This window comes from Nerophis ophidion, linkage group LG08, assembly GCF_033978795.1.
Source record: "Nerophis ophidion isolate RoL-2023_Sa linkage group LG08, RoL_Noph_v1.0, whole genome shotgun sequence".
Taxonomy (NCBI): Eukaryota; Metazoa; Chordata; class Actinopteri; order Syngnathiformes; family Syngnathidae; genus Nerophis; species Nerophis ophidion.
In genome coordinates, this window is record NC_084618.1 from 30,206,962 (window position 1) to 30,224,294 (window position 17,333).

Consider the following 17,333-nt stretch of genomic DNA (forward strand, 5'->3'; position numbering starts at 1 on the left):
ACAAAGAGCAGCCTTGGCGGAGTCCAACCCTCACTGGAAACGTGTCCGACTTACTGCCGGCAATGCGGACCCAGCTCTAAAACTGATCGTACAGGGAGTGGACCACCACAATAAGACAGTCCGATACCCCATACTCTCTGAGCACTCCCCACAGGACTTCCCGAGGGACACTTCTGAATGCCTTCTCCAAGTCCACAAAGCACATGTAGACTGGTTGGGCAAACTCCCATGCACCCTCAAGAACCCTGCCGAGAGTATAGAGCTGGTCCACAGTTCCACGACCAGGACGAAAACCACACTTTTCCTCCTGAATCCTGAGGTTCGACTATCCGGCGTAGCCTCCTCTCTAGTACACCTAAATAAACCTTACGGGGGGGCGGCTGAGGAGTGTGATCCCACGATAGTTGGAACACACCCTCCGGTCCCCCTTCTTAAAGAGAGGGACCACCCCCGATGTCCACACGATGCTGCAGAGTTACGGCTACAGCAGTTAATAAAATATGTTTTTACAAAAAACATTTAATACTTTGAAATCACATTTAGTTTTATTTCCACAAGTCACGCTGCAAAAAACAACAGAAAACAAGCTTATTTCAAGTCCTGAGATAGAACCCTCCCTTTCTTCCTGGCGTTAGCTGCCTTCTTGTCCGCCTTCTGGTTGTTCCGCTTCCGGATGTTCCTCCGCCGCTTGTCCTGCCTCTTCTGCATCTTCCCCACAACTGCCTCGCTCCGCTGGTCCCACTGCTTCTTCCTCTGAGCGCGCTTCTTCTCCTTCCTGGCCAAAGCGGCGCGCAGCATGTTCTCGTCGTCCTTGATCTTGACACCCTCGGCCTTGTAGAGCATGTTGGTCCACTTCATCTTCACCTCCATGTCGCGGGCTTTGCCCTCATCTTTCTCCCTCAGCTTCTCCAGTTTGTCTTTACGCGCCTCCACGCGGCTCAGCAGTTGCTTGTAGTTCTTGCCTGACAGTGGCGTGATCTGACCCTTGAGGCGCTGCTTCTTAGTCTTCAGCTTCAGCGCTTTGTCCACGTACTCCTTTTTCACTGTTTCCACCGTGTTGAAGACAATGGCCGTCTCTTGTCTTTTGCTCACAGCCGGCGCTTTCTCTTCTTCCTGTTTAACCTCCAACTGCTGGTTTTGCGCCGCGGCTTCTGCCAGTTTCTTTATGCGGAACTCCTTTTTCTTCCTCTTCTTGCGCTCACGGTCCAGTTTCCGCTTGGCTCGCTTGGCTTGGACTTCTGCGGACAACGAGTCCTTTGGGGCTCCCTGACATTTGACGACACGGATGGTTAATTACAGGACTTCTCTTACGTTTTCTTCATCTTTGCTCACCTGTCCTCTAGCCTCTTCGATCTTTTCATGCAGCCTCTTACGGAGAATATCAACTGTGGAGAAGTTGGTCATCACATCTCCTCCTTTTAAAGAAAAAAAAACACCAAGTCAGACATGTCCAAAGTGCAGCCCACAGCAATTTTTTGACTTGCATGGCTCGAAAAAATATTACAAAAAAAACTAAAAAAGTAGAATAAAAAAAGCATACATGTGAAATGTTAAAAGAAAAAGTTGCAAATGTTGACTAATCACACAAAACTGCCATGCAGGCATCTTTTTTCTTTAAAACTATCATTTAAAAAAAAAATTATAATTACCGTATTTTCCGCACTATAAGGCGTACCGGATTATAAGGTGCACCTTCAATGAATGGCCTATTTCAAAACTTTGTTCATATATAAGGCACACCGCATTATAAGGCGCATATAATAGATGCTACAGTAGAGGCTGAAGTTACGTTATGCATCCTTTAGATGGAGCTGCGCTTAAGGGAATGTCAACAAAACAGTCAGATAGGTCAGTCAAACTTTATTAATAGATTACAAACCAGCGTTCTGACAACTCCGTTCACTCCCAAAATAAATAAACAGCTGTTTTATTATTTTCCCCGATTCAATTAACACGTAAAAAAAAGTCTGATACTGTTACGGTACATCAAACGTTAGTGCAATCACAATATAGTAACACTCGAAATAGTGCAAAGCAATAATATATCAATAACTCAACGTTGCTCAAACGATAATGTCACACAATACAACACCAAAATAAACATGTAAAGCTCACTTTATTAAGTTATTCCTCATCCACGAATCCCTCAAATTCTTCTTCTTCAGTGTTCGAATCAAAGTTGGGCGAATACGGCATCCGTCTCGTCAAAGTCGTCATTAAACGAGTCAGTGTCGCTGCTTTTAATGTTAAATTCTCTCGCTGCTGCTCTATTCCCGCGTTTTACTGTGTGACTGATCGCCTAGAGTTTAAACTCTGCGTTGTAAGCGTGTCTCTTACTAGGAGCCATTTTGGGGTCTTTACATAAACACACAAACGGCACGCCTCCCCCAGTCATATATCCCAGCATGCACTGCGCACTTCTTCTACGAGGGAAAATAAGATCGGCGGCTGCTTACTGTAGAACAAGAAGCGCACTTCTTCTTCTGCGGGGGAAACTGAAGTCGGTGGCTGCTTACTGTAGTTGCGAGACCTGTTGTTTTGGCTCAATATTGGTCGCTATGTAAGGCGCACTGGATTATAAGGCGCACTGTCAGCTTTTGAGAAAATTTGAAGTTTTTAAGTGCGCCTTATGGTGCGGAAAATACGGTAATCAAAATCAAAGACGCTGAGATCATTATTCATGCGTTCATTACGTCTCGATTACTGTGATGTATTATTTTCAGGTCTCCCTATGTCTAGCATTAAAAGATTGCAGTTGGTACAAAATGCGGCTGCTAGACTTTTGATAAGAACAAGAAAGTTTGGTCATATTACGCCTCTACTCGCTCACCTGCACTGGCTTCCTGTGCACTTAAGATGTGACTTTAAGGTTTTACTACTTACGTATAAAATACTACATTGTCTAGCTCCATCCTATCTTGCCGATTGTATTGTACCATATGTCCCGGCAAGAAATTTGCGTTCAAAGAACTCCGGCAATATTAGTGATTCCGAGAGCCCAAAAAAAGTCTGCGGGCTATAGAGCTATTTCTATTCGGGCTCCAGTACTATGGAATGCCCTCCCGGTAACAGTTAGAGATGTTACCTCAGTAGAAGCATTTAAGTCCCATCTTAAAACTCTTTGTATACTCTAGCCTTTAAATAGACCCCCCTTTTTAGACCAGTTGATCTGTCGTTTATTTTATTTTCTGCTCTGCCCCCTTCTCTATTGTGGAAGGGGAGGCACAGGTGCGGTGGCCGAGGATGAAGTGCTGGCTGTCCAGAGTCGGGATCCGGGGTGGACCGCTCGCCTGTGCAACGGTTGGGGACATCCCTGGGCTGCTGACCTGTCTCCGCTCGGGATAGTTTCCTGCTGGCCCCACTATGGACTGGACTCTCATAATATTATGCTAGACTAGGGCTGTGCGATATTGGCTTTTATTAATATCACGATATTTTTATGCCATATTGCGATATATATAACGATAGTTTGCCTTGGCCTTGAATAAACACTTGATGCATATAATCACAGCAGTATGATGATTCTATGTGTCTACATTAAACATTCTTCTTCATACTGCATTAATATATGCTCATTTTAAACTTTCATGCAGAGAGGGAAATCACAACTAAGTCAATTGACCAAAAGTGTTTTTTTAAATACTCTTCATTCTCTCGCGGGTGACTTTTTAAATGAAAGAACAAATTAACAGTGCTGCTACCTTTTTGTAGTAATACTTCTGCTGCATACTTTGCATATTGCTGTTGTCTGCTGAATATCATCCCACTTGAAGCCAAACCACCGCCAGATGGTGGGTCCCCTGCTTTTTATTTTGGGCATTTATTGTTCTTCCTCCATTTGTGACAAGTTTCGCACCATCTCTCTCTTGTATTGTCACAAGCTCCGCTTCGCTCGACCTGCCTCAGCTAACGTTAGCCATGCTGCTACCTCTCTGATCGGCGAGAGCGTATGACGCTACACTCGCAAGAGTATGTGACGTATGTAAGAAGGCGGGCTTGTTTTCCGTCTCCGTGAGAAAGAGACGAGAAGGAGTGAGATACGCCAGTAATGATGTAATGCACGCAGCTAAAAGCAACTCGACCAGCCTCAGCTAACGTTAGCCAAGCTAACGTTAGCCCTCGGCGAGAGCGTATGACGCTACACACGTGAGAGTATGTGACGTATGTAAGAAGGCGGGCTTGTTTTATGTCTCTGTGAGAAGGAGACGAGAAGGAGTAAGAAACGCCAGTAATGTAATGCACGTAGCTAAAAGCAACTGCGTGAGAGCATATAATCAAATATTACGATACAGTCATTTTCTATATCGCACAGAGACAAACCTGCGATATATCGTTCATATCGATATATCGCCCAGCCCTATGCTAGACCCACTCGACATCCATTGCATCCGGTCACCCACAACTGCGGTCCTCTCCAAGGTTTCTCATTGTCATTCTCATTGACATCCCACTGGGTTAAGTTTTTCCTTGCCCTTATGTGGGATCTGAACCGAGGATGTCGTTGTGGCTTGTGCAGCCCTTTGAGAAACTTGTCATTTAGGCCTATATAAATAAACATTAATCCATTGATTGATTGTTATGAATTATTGACCTATTGAAGGACACACAACTGCGGTCCTCTCCAAGGTTTCTCATTGTCATTCTCATTGACATCAATCAATAAATCAATCAATGTTTATTTATATAGCTCTAAATCACAAATGTCTCAAAGGACTGTACAAACCATTACGACTACGACATCCTCGGAAGAACCCACATAAGGGCAAGGAAAACTCACACCCAGTGGGCAGGGAGAATTCACACCCAGTGGGACGCCAGTGACAATGATGACCATGAGAAACCTTGGAGCGGACCTCAAATGTGGGCAACCCCCCCCCTATAGGGGACCGAAAGCAATGGATGTCGAGCGGGTCTAACATGATACCAAGCGGATGGTTTCCTATATATATTGAATTTCCTATATATTGTTATGATTTATTGACCTATTGAAGGACACACAACTGCTGTCCTCTCCAAGGTTTCTCATTGTCATTTTCATTGACATCCCACTGGGTTGTAAGTTTTTCCTTGCCCTTATGTGAGATCTGAACAGAGGATGTCGTTGTGGCTTGTGCAGCCCTTTGAGACACATGTCATTTAAGGCTATATAAATAAACATTAATCCATTGATTGATTGTTATGAATTATTGACCTATTGAAGGACCCACAACTGTGGTCCTCTCCAAGATTTCTCATTGTCATTCTCATTGACATCCCACTGGGTTGTAAGTTTTTCCTTGCCCTTATGCGGGATCTGAACCGAGGATGTCGTTGTGGCTTGTGCAGCCCTTTGAGACACTTGTCATTTAGGGCTATATAAATAAACATTAATCCATTGATTGATTGTTACAAATTATTGACATGTTGAAGGACAAATAACCAATTCATTAAACAACTAATCAAAAATTAAACATAAGGTGTTTTAATTGATTTTGTACTTATACATTTTCTGTATACTTACAGTTAGTCATAATCAACTACCTAGCGGCAAAATTATTCAATGGTTATGACATTACAAGTCAAAGTATCAGTACGGCAGATACTAGGCCTATGTTTACTAGGAATCAGATCAATACTAACATTCCCAGTAACGCTGAACTTTACTGTAAATTGGAAACAACGCATGAATATACATCCCAGTTGTCTCAAATTTGAGTGATAAAGTAAATATTGTCTATACCTTTGTCTGAAGTCTGTTGTGTAGTTTGGTTCATTTTTAGCCCGCCATTGTGTGCCGCTGGACTGGACTTTGTTTGAGGTGCAGGACTGTGCTTCTTCTTCTTTTTCCTCTGGTTTCTATTATTATTGTTATTTTTACCATCTTGTGATTGTTGGCTCTTTTTCTTCTTTTTCTGTGCAGGGCCAACATTCTTTTTGGCGTTAAAATGAACTGCGGGTGAAAACAAAATTGAATATTATTATTAAGTACATTTTTTTTTATATAATGGGAATTTGATTTTGATGTTTAATTTGGACATATGATGATATTCTTAAAGACAAGAATGAACACAAACGAGGTGAACTTTACCAGACGTCCTTTTCTTTGGTTCCTGCACACCTTGATTTAAAAATTTACTCGTCAGCTTCTGGATGTACAAATCTTTCGAGGCGAGATCCATGTCGACTATTATATATTTATATTGTCTTATTTTTTCAGATTCGTATTGAAAGAAAAGCCATGATGCGTTCACGTGTGAAAAGGGGGATGGATTAAACGGAGGGACCGGAAGTAGTTACACTAAAATTGGTCCTCGGTCTGACTAGCAACATGACAGTTATGTAGCTGTCCGTGTGGGAAGGTTGGACAATATTTCTAGTTTCTGGTTGTTTAAGTTGCCATTCGGAATGTTGTCGCTGAAAACGCTGCTGGTTTCTCATCACAGAACGTTTACGATTTTAACAGCGGAAGTAAGTTTTTTTATAAGAAAATTGTAACAATGTTTTGTTGTGTAAAACTTGAATGTGATTGCAGAGAAACGTCAAGAGGGCTTTTTACCTGCTCAGATCCCCTCTCGTCCAGCAAAGAAATGGTAAATACATTTGAACACCTTTACAGTTATGGCTTCGTTTCTTTTCAAAGTTAATATTCCCCGGCCCAATTTTAATGGTTGCAAAAATAACCAGTAGGAAGTAAACATGTACTAGCCAGGAAAAAAAACAGCTATTAAATATGCACAGTGTATATTTTCAGACTTACTACTCAAAACCAAAACATATACAAAGGCCATTTATAAAACATGCAATTGGATGCAGTAAATTAAAAATGCTACAATTACATAAACACTACACCAGGGGTCACCAACGTGGTGCCTGCGGGCACCAGGTAGCCCGTAAGGACCAGATGAGTAGCCCGCTGGTCTGTTCTAAAAATAGCTCAAATAGCACCACTTACCAGTGAGCTGCCTCTATTTTTTAAATTTTATTTACTAGCAAACTGGTCTCGCTGTGCTCGACATTTTTAATTCTAAGAGAGACAAAACTCAAATAGAATTTAAAAATCCAAGAAAATATTTTAAAGACTTGGTCTTCACTTGTTTAAATAAATTAATTTATTTTTTTACTTTGCTTCTTATAACTTTCAGAAAGACAATTTTAGAGAAAAAATACAACCTTAAAAATGATTTTAGGATTTTTAAACACATGTACCTTTTTACCTTTTAAATTCCTTCCTCTTCTTTCCTGACAATTTAAATCAATGTTCAAGTATTTATTTATTTTCTTATTGCAAAGAACAATAGATACATTTTAATTTAATTCTTCATTTTAGCTTCTGTTTTTTCGACGAAAAATATTTGTCAAATATTTCTTCAAACTTTTTCTGATTAAAATTCAAAAATATTATTCTGGCAAATCTAGAAAATCTGTAGAATCAAATTTGAATCTTATTTCAAAGTCTTTTGAATTTTTTTAAAACTTTTGTTCTGGAAAATCTAGAAGAAATAATGATTTGTCTTTGTTAGAAATATAGCTTGGTCCAATTTGTTATATATTCTACAGATTGGCTTTTAACCTATTTAACATGTCATCAAAATTCTCAAACTAATCTTAATCAGGAAAAATTACTAATTATGTTCCATAAATTCTTTTTTTAATTTTTTCTTAATTTTTTTCGGTTGAATTTTTAATTTTAAAGAGTCGAAATTGAAGATAAACTATATTTCAAAATAAAATTTAAATTTTTTTCTTGTTTTCTCCTCTTTTAAACCGTTCAATTAAGTGTTTTTTTCATCATTTATTCTCTACAAAAAACCTTCCGTAAAAGAAAAAAAAATGTACGTCGGAATGACAGACAGAAATACCCATTTTTTTATACATATATAGATTTATTTATTAAAGGTAAATTGAGCAAATTGGCTATTTCTGGCAATTTATGTAAGTGTGTATCAAACTGGTAGCCCTTCGCATTAATCAGTACCCAAGAAGTAGCTCTTGGTTTCAAAAAGGTTGGTGACCCCTGCACTACACCATACAAAACAGAAGTTAGCCATGTGAGCCGCAAGTTAGCCAGGTGAGGAGGAAAATAAAGACATGAGCAGGATGCATAAGAAGAAAGTTGTTCAAATAAAAATCTACTTCTCCTTTTTTTAACATTGTTGTTCTATAATGACACTTTAAATATTACGTTTTAAATCTTTATCAATCAATCAATGTTTATCTATATAGCCCTAAATCACAAGTGTCTCAAAGGGCTGCACAAACCACAACAACATCCTCAGTAGAGCCCACATAAGGGCAAGGATAGAGAATAAATGATGAAAAAAACACTTAATTGAACGGTTTAAAAGAGGAAAAAACACGAAAAAAAATTAAAATTAAATTTTGAAACATAGTTTATCTTCAATTTCGACTCTTTAAAATTCAAAATTCAACCGAAAAAAAGAACAGAAAAACTAACTAATTCGAATCTTTTTGAAAAAATAATAAAAATTATTTATGGAACATCATTAGTAAAATGAAGAATTAAATTAGAATGTATTTATTGTTCTTTACTATTAAAAAAATATATAATTACTTGAACATTGATTTAAATTGTCAGGAAAGAAGAGGAAGGAATTTAAAAGGTATATGTGTTTAAAAATCCTAAAATCATTTTTAAGGTTGTATTTTTTCTCTAAAATTGTCTTTCTGAAAGTTATAAGAAGCAAAGTAAAAAAATAAATGAATTTATTTAAACAACTGAAGACCAAGTCTTTAAAATATTTTCTTGGATTTTCAAATTCTATTTGAGTTTTGTCTCTCTTAGAATTAAAATTGTCGAGCAATTCGAGACCAGCTTGCTAGTAAATTTAAAAAAAAATTAAAATTAGAGGCAGCTCACTGGTAAGTGCTGCTATTTGAACTATTTTTAGAACAGGCCAGCAGGCGACTCATTTGGTCCTTACGGGCAACCTGGTTGGTGACCCCTGGTATAGCAACTTGCCAATAACTCTAATCAAGCCCACAGGAGCCTGCTTGCATGCATACCCTGTTGTGGACTTGTGTACTTTAAAGATGGAAATCTCCCAAGCCTGTGTGCCCTAACTTTCTGCTAGCCAGGCTATCTTCCTGCTCACCTGGATCTAGGCCTGTAACAAATTTTGCTCAACGATATATTGACCTAGAAATTATTGCAGATAAACAATAATATTTTGAGGGCCAGCTTTAACATTATGTTGAGACTAAATTATCCACTGATATAATGTTAATACATAATAATAATGCAAGTATACCCTTTCAAATGCATTACACTTGTATTTCTCATATATTTTAACATTTTCATTGGAATGTCAAGTTTTACATATCTGAGTTAAATTAAACAAATAAATAATAACTAACTGTTTTGCACTTATATAAAAATCGCAATAAAATAGATTCTGTCTCTGTTAAGGATAGGTTGGGGCACTGTCAAATATACACAACCAAAACAATAAATACAATGGCTGAATAAAGTTACTGTGACCAAAATTATCACGGTTGTCATTATTATGGCAATAATTTCGAACATGCTCAAAAATTTAATATACACACATGGAAATCTTTGAATCAAGTTGTATTTTTTTTTTCTAAATAAGTAGACACACAATATATTTTCTTGGCAGAGGAAACATTAAGTATTGTTAATGGCTGTGTAGGAGCCATATCAGTTTTATGTGTGTGTTTAAATATGTTTATATTTATGAATTGTAATTTGTAAAAGTTTCAGAATGATTTTTATTTGTAAAAGTTTCAGAATGATTTTTAATAAATGCAAACTGGGGTTCACTTCCGGTTTATGTGACGTCACGCGAGTTCGCTTCCCATTGAAGACGTCTCTGTCCGTTTAGACAGCCTTTATGTTCCATGTGAATAGTATATCTTAGTTGTTTATACAGTAATGTGTTTGTACAAGCTTATATTGTCATATGATGTTTCCTTATAGGGAAAGACGTTAAAGACTCTTGTTTTCATGTTAGCATTTAAGATAGCTAGCAAGTTAACGCCAGACAGTCCATATTTTGATCAAAGCGTGGTAACCAATCACGGTTTTTGCTAACTTTAATTTAATACAGAAATACTAACTGTTGGGAGTTTTAGCATTATTACCGTTTATTATCATTATTATTATTTGACTACAAATGGTAAATGTGTTATACTTGTATAGCGCTTTTCTACCTTTTTAAGGAACTCATAGCGCTTTGACACTATTGCCACATTCACCCATTCACACACACTGATGGCGGTAGCTATCATGCAAGGCGCTAACCACGACCCATCAGGAGCAACAGGTTTTTTTTTTGATTGACTGATACTTTTATTGATTGCACATTTCAGTACATATTCCGTACAATTGACCACTAAATGGTAACACCCAAATACGTTTTTCAACTTGTTTAAGTCAGGGTCCACGTTAATCAATTCATGTTGAAGTGTCTTGCTCAAGGACACAAAGGACATGAGGTGAAGTTTTGTACCTGACACCTCAGGTGGATGGAAAAATCCATATAACACGTCACAGACGACGTCACACTAACATCACGTGACACCTCAGAAGCAAAGTACTCGAAACTTGTCAGAAAGACTGTGGTGCCTCGTGGAGACGTCGTCAAGACAGACGAAATTGCAAACGGCTCTTGCAGCCTGTAACAAACATGCCGATTATCGAGGCCAGCAGAGTTATCCAGTTCTTTGTCATTTATTGTTCAGTTGATTGACTTATTGAATATCAGCCCAGGTTTAAGCCTGGCTAATTCATTGTTAGCCAGCCAGGCTCGATCATTCTTTCATCTCATGTGCACACTGTCCACAAAGTCTTTAAATAGGGGGAAAATAAGCTGTCCTAAATGTCCAGTCAGGTCCGTTGGGTGGCGACAATACAGCTCCACAGCAGCCAAAACTGCAACTGCAAACGACTCCTTCTTTAAATGGTTCTTGCTGCTCATCCCGGCCAGCACATTTGGTCTCGGCACCTGGCAGGTATCAACTTTTCTTCCCGCCTTGTTCCTCTTTGGTTTTTCCACTGACTTTTTCTCGTCTAGGTGAAGCGTCGCCAGTGGAAACTGCAGCTGATTGACGACCTGAACAAGCTCACCTCAGCGGAGCCCATTCCGCTTCCTGTCGAGTGAGTGACACAGGTCGTCTTATCGCGTCACGAAAACGTAACATCTTCTCCTCCGTTCAGCCCACACGAGCTGGGCCAGATGGAGTACAGGCGGGTGAGAGTGCGCGGGCGCTACGACCACGCCAAGGAGCTCTACATCCTGCCGCGCTCGCCCGTCGACCCCGAGAAGGAGGCCAGGGAGGCGGGCAGGCTGACGTCCAGCGGGGAGACTGGCGCCAATGTGGTCACGCCGTTTCACTGCACGGACCTTGGGTGAGTCCGTTTTATCGCTTTGTTAGGAGGATTTAAAAGGGACAAGTGGTAGAAGATGGAAGGATGGATCGATGGATTTAAAACAAAAAATAACAGCAACAAAACTACTCACTGCTGCCCCCTAGTTGTATCAGTCAATCTAAGTGTATTTACATAGCCCATGGGTCGGCAACCCAAAATGTTGAAAGAGCCATATTGGACCAAAAATACAAAAACAAATCTGTCTGGAGCCGCAAAAAATTAAAAGCCATATTACATACAGATATAGTGTCATGAGATATAAATTGAACTATTAGGACTTAAAGGAAACTAAATGAGCTCAAATATAGCTACAAATGAGGCATAGTAATAAAATATGTACATACAGCTAGCCTAAATAGCATGTTAGCATCGATTAGCTTACAGTCATGCATCAACCAAATATGTCTGATTACTCCACATACTGTAAGTCAATAACATCAACAAAACTCACCTTTGTGCATTCATGCACAACGTCATAAGTTTGTGGACAAAATGAGGCATAAAAAGAAGTGGCATAAATCACGTCTTAGAAAGTCGGAGAAAGTTATACATGTAAACAAACTAGGGTGAGTTCAAGGACCGCTAAAACTAGTAGGCCAAAACGGCGGTCGCCAAATACTCGAATCAGTGAAGCATGTTTAATATAAACAGTGTGCTTTATAGCAAGTAGGGAGGTTTGTGTCATGTTTGTCCTCCTACAGAAACCAAGTTGAAACAAAAAATATGTTTTTCCCCCTCATCATTTCCATTTTTAATATATTTTTGAAGAAGCTCCAGAGAGCCACTAGGGCGGCGCTAAAGAGCCACATACGGCTCCAGAGCCGCAGGTTGCCGACCCCTGATATAGCCCATAATCACAAGTGTCACAAACTGCTGACATTCCCTGCTCTTAACTCACATGTTAAAAAAGTTGTAATTTGATGAAAAAAATATATAATTGTTTGTAACTAAATTAGTCATATTTTTCTCTGAATACATTTGTGATATTATGAGGAAGACATTTTTACTTCTGGGGCAGAACTAATGTTTGTACTAATGGGACAAAAGAGTCATACTTTTCTCTCAATCACTTTGTAATTATAAAAAAAAAGTTGTACTTATCGGACAAAATTGTCATAATTTTTTATGTTGTAATTTTTCCATGTAAAAAGTTGTGATTTAAAAAAAAAAAAGTCCTAGAGAGAGTTGTACTATTCCAATTTAAAAAAAAATTACAGGCCAAAGTGGTCATACTTTTCTCTGAATACATTTGAAATATTACAAGGACAAAATGTGTACTTATAGGACAAAACTTTCCTAATTGTTTGTAAATGAAACTGTAAAATTTTGAGTAAAAAAGTTTTAATATTATAAAAAAAATATTATTTTCTGTTAATGCAGTTATACTATTCCAAAAAATAGTTGCACTTATGGGACAAAATATACTTAAATGTGTAATTATACAAGAATAAATGTGTACTTATCTGACAAAATTGTAATAGTATTTTGTGGAATTTTTTTTAAATATTTTGAGTAAAAAGTTATAATTTTATTTCATGAAAAAAATCATAATTTCAAAGTTTTTCAATCAAAGTTTATTTATATTGCCACAAGTGTCTCAAAGGGCTTTCCAAAAAAGTTGTACTTATGGGACAAAATAGTTACACTCTTCTCTGAATAAATTTGTAATATTACAAGGAAGAATTGTGTACTTATAGGGCAACACTGTCAATATTTTGTGAAGGAAGCTGTAATATTTCAAGTAAAAATAGTTAAATTTTATAAAAAATATATCAGATGTGTCTGTGAATAAAATTGTACTATTCCAAGTCAAAAGTTGTACTCTCTGAATACACTTGTCATTAGAAAAAAAATTGTACTGATCAGACGAAATTCTTATTTTTTTTCTGAATAAAGTTGTCATTATTCCAAGTAAAAATAGTTTGAATTTTTTGTGAAAAATGTCGTAATTTCAACATTTATCGATCAAAATGTATTGCCCTTAATCACAAGTGTCTCAAAGGGCTTCCCAAACACCTGACATTCCTTTCTCTTAAACCCACATCTTAAAAAAAGTTGATATGATGAAAAAATTATCATAATATTTTGTAAATAATATAGTCCTATTTTTCTCTGAATACATTTTTAATACAAGGAATACATTTTTACCTACAGGGCAAAACTGTCATATTTTTTGGTGAATAATGTTTTACTATTCCAAGTAAAAAGTTGTACTAATGGGACAAAAACCTCATACTTTTCTCTGCATCACTTTGTGATTATTTAAAAAAATGTGTACTTTTTGGAAAAAATTATCAGTTATTTGTGAAAAAAGTTGTAATATTTTGAGTAAAAGGTTGTTATTTTGTGTAAAATGTTTTAATAATTTCAAAGATGTACTATTCCAAATAATTTAAAAAAAATTACAGGCCAAAATAGTCATACTTTTCTCTGAATAAATTTGTAAAATTACAAGGAAAAAGTGTGTACTTATTAGTCATACTTTTCTCTGAATAAATTTGTAATATTACAAGGAAAAAGTGTGTACTTATTGGACAAAACTTCATCACTTTTTGTGACTGAAGCTGTAATATGTTGAGTACAAAAAGTGTAGTTTTATGGAAAAAAAAAAAGTTGCACTTATGGGACAAAATATACTTAAATGTGTAATATTACAAGAAAAAATGTGTACTTATGAGACAAAATTGTAATACTATTTTGTAAAAAAAAGTTGAAATATTTTGAATAAAAAATTTAATTTGATGTCATTAAAAGGTTTATTTGTATAGCCCTAAATCACAAATGTCTCAAAAGGCTTTCCAAGTAAAAAAGTTGTACTTATGGGACAAAATAGTCATAATCTTCTCTGAGTAAATTTGTAATATTACAAGGAAGAAATATTTACCTACATGGCAAAACTGTCACAATAGTTTGTGAAAGAAGCTATAATAATTTTAGTAAAAATTGTTTAGTTTCATTAAGAAAATATATTAGAATTTTCTGTGAATAAAGTTGGACTATTCCAAGTAAAAAGGTTGTACTGAGGTACAAAATACTCATTCTTTTCTCTGAATAAATTTGTAATATCATTAGACAACAATTGCACTGATCGGACTAAATAGCTTTTATTTTTTGTAATTAAAGCTGTCATTATTCCAAGTAAAAAAAGTGTAGTTTTATGTGGAAGATGTCGTATTTTCAAAGTATATCAATTAAGGTTTATTGCCCCTATTCGCAAGTGTCTCAAAGGGTTTTACAAACTTACAAAATCCCCTTATCTAAACCCACATCTTAAAGAACTTTCAGTTAAAAATTATAATAATTTTGTGTGAAAATAGTTGTACTATTCCGAGTAAAAACATTTATTTATAAGACAAAATAGTCATACTTTTCTCTAGATTATTGTGTAATATTACAAGGAAGAAATTTGTATACAAAAATGTCAAACAAAGTTTTATCATAATTTTCTGTGACTAGAGTTGTACTATTCCAAGTAAAAAAGTTGTACTTATGGGAGAAAATATTCAGACTTTTTTCTGAATAAATTTGTAATATTACAAGGAAGACATTTATACTTGTAGTTTGTGAACGAAGCTGTATTTTGAGTAATAAAAAAAATATCAATAATTTTATGAAAAAAAATATCAGAATCTTCTGTCAACAAGGTTGTACTTAAGGGACAAAACACTCATTCTTTTCTCTGAATACATTTGGAATGTCATTAGAAAAAAATTGTACTGATCGGACAAAATTGCTATTATTTTCTGTGAATCAAGTTTTTATTTTCACAGGACAAAATAGTGGTAACATCTCTCACATGCACCAAACATGCTCATGGTCTTGTCTGTGCAGCATCTGCATCCTGGTGAACAGAGGCTACGTTCCCAAGCAGAAGGTCCGACCAGAGACCAGGATGAAGGGTCAGGTGAGCACTTCAAGGCTAGTATCTTTTTTTTTTTTTCCCCTGACATAATGTGTGCTTTTTCGCAGGTGGAGGGTGAGGTGGAGCTGGTGGGTGTGGTCAGGCTGACAGAGCAGCGTAGACCTTTTATGCCCAACAACGATGCGGACAGGAACCGCTGGCACTACCGCGACCTGGACGCCATGTCTGCCATAACCGGAGCGGAACCCATCTTCATTGATGCAGACTTTGGTAGAATATCAGCATTGTTATAAGCATGTTTTTATCTTTCTAAATGCACATTTTAAATGTGCTGCAGCGAGCACCATCCCCGGTGGACCAATAGGCGGACAGACGAGGGTGACGCTGAGGAATGAACACATGCAGTATGTCATCACATGGTAGGCAGACAGTGAATGATCAAAACACCTGAGTTAGCTTGAACTTATTAACACAATTTGCCTTCTTAGGTACGGCCTGTGTGCGGCCACATCCTATATGTGGTACATGAAGTTCATCAAGAAGATTAAAATGTGAGACAAATTGAATAAATATTCCTAATCTGCTGTTGCTCCCGATTACCTTCGTTTTTTTGTATACAAAAAAAAATTGTTACATTTTCCAATTGGTAGCACAGAAATCCATAACAGAATATAACTATTTGCAGAAAGTAAACAAAAATATTTACAGATAAAGATGCCAATTATCATGCCTGATACTAGTGATAGGTAAATGAGGCCTTTTTTTTTTTTTTAAAAACCAATAGGTGTGTAGAAGGGAATATAAAACATGCTTTATGGTCAATGGGCCAAGTAGTAAACAGGAAAATAATATTGACCTTATTTGGCGCTGCAATATCAAATTTATTCCATACTTTGAAAGTTTTCCTTTTTGTAAGTTCCATTCAGATTGATGATGGTGATGAAAAACGATAAAACGTCTTACTTCAAGTCGTACGAGCACGAGCCGAAAAAAACGCTTAAGAAGTTGTATCGGTTCTGTTTTTTTTTTCTTAGTGGTCCACACATCTGAGGTATTAACAGCCTCGGTATCACTCTTTATGTTCCACTATGTAAAGTGGTTGTTTTGGTAGATTTTAGCTTTAAAAGGGTATTTCAACAAGTCAACAGTACAGTCGAAACTTCATTTTAATATCTGTAATGCTCATAAGGGTACCATAGTAAAATATGCATGTGTAAATATCAAAATATTACGTTGAATCACTTTTTGTCAGGCAATATTAAATTAAATAAAAATGTTACATAAATTAATACATCCAAACACTTTATAAATTATTTGCACTAAGAGATGACAGTCACAGTTGTATCTTCCAAACAAAAAAGAGGTTTAATCACATCAACATCGAACTAACAGTCCTTTAAATCTCAATAATACCACAGAAAAGCTCCTTTAAATCTCAATAATACTACAAAAAAAGGCAAAGTGTCATTCTCCGGACACGATAAAGGCTTAAATGTCAAACACATAGTGTTACAATAACCATGCAGATAAAGTTTCTTAAGTTACACCTAGTAATTTGCTGTGGACAGACAAAGACAAGCAATTTTAAATGGTTAAATTGGTTATACTTGTAAAGCGCTTTTCTACCTTTTTAAGGAACAAAGCGCTTTGACATCATTTCCACATTTACCCATTCACACAAACATTCACAGTGATGGCGGGAGCTGCCATGCAAAGGCACTAATCAGGACCCATCTGGAGCAAGGGTGAAGTTTCTTGCTCAAGGACACAACGGGCGGGACTAGAATGGTAAAAGGTGGGGATTGAACTAGGAACTCTCAGGTAGCTGGCACAGCCACTCTGCTAACTGTGCCACGCCATCCAATGCAGCTTTAAGGAGCGGTGCGCACTCCCGCGAAGGAAATCCAATTTTGCCAGGCTATCACGTTTTGGCCCAACACTAGGACCCTTTGTTTGTCTGCAAGCGCCCTCTAAAGAGCCGCTTATAAAATGTTTCTCAGCAGTGGTCTGGAGCGGTATTTGTAATACACTTTTTCACCAATTGTGGCAGTAATGACAATATCAAACAGAAATCCAGAGCTG

At 37.1% G+C, this 17,333-nt stretch overlaps 2 protein-coding genes across 2 annotated transcripts; one reads left to right on the forward strand and one right to left on the reverse strand.

Moving 5' to 3' along the window:
- Positions 1-526: 526 nt before the first annotated feature.
- Positions 527-6,296, reverse strand: surf6 (surfeit 6). Its single transcript, XM_061908263.1, has 4 exons — positions 6,068-6,296; positions 5,720-5,929; positions 1,333-1,415; positions 527-1,266 (listed from the first exon to the last, which is right to left on the reverse strand). Exons 1-4 carry the CDS (start codon positions 6,156-6,158, stop codon positions 589-591), a joined length of 1,062 nt encoding a protein of 353 aa, XP_061764247.1. The 5' UTR covers positions 6,159-6,296; the 3' UTR covers positions 527-588.
- On the forward strand, positions 6,262-15,835 carry LOC133557630 (surfeit locus protein 1). Its single transcript, XM_061908264.1, has 9 exons — positions 6,262-6,447; positions 6,512-6,569; positions 10,847-10,971; positions 11,034-11,116; positions 11,177-11,368; positions 15,221-15,293; positions 15,359-15,521; positions 15,589-15,670; positions 15,740-15,835. Exons 1-9 carry the CDS (start codon positions 6,385-6,387, stop codon positions 15,804-15,806), a joined length of 906 nt encoding a protein of 301 aa, XP_061764248.1. The 5' UTR covers positions 6,262-6,384; the 3' UTR covers positions 15,807-15,835.
- The last annotated feature ends 1,498 nt before the right edge of the window (positions 15,836-17,333 follow it).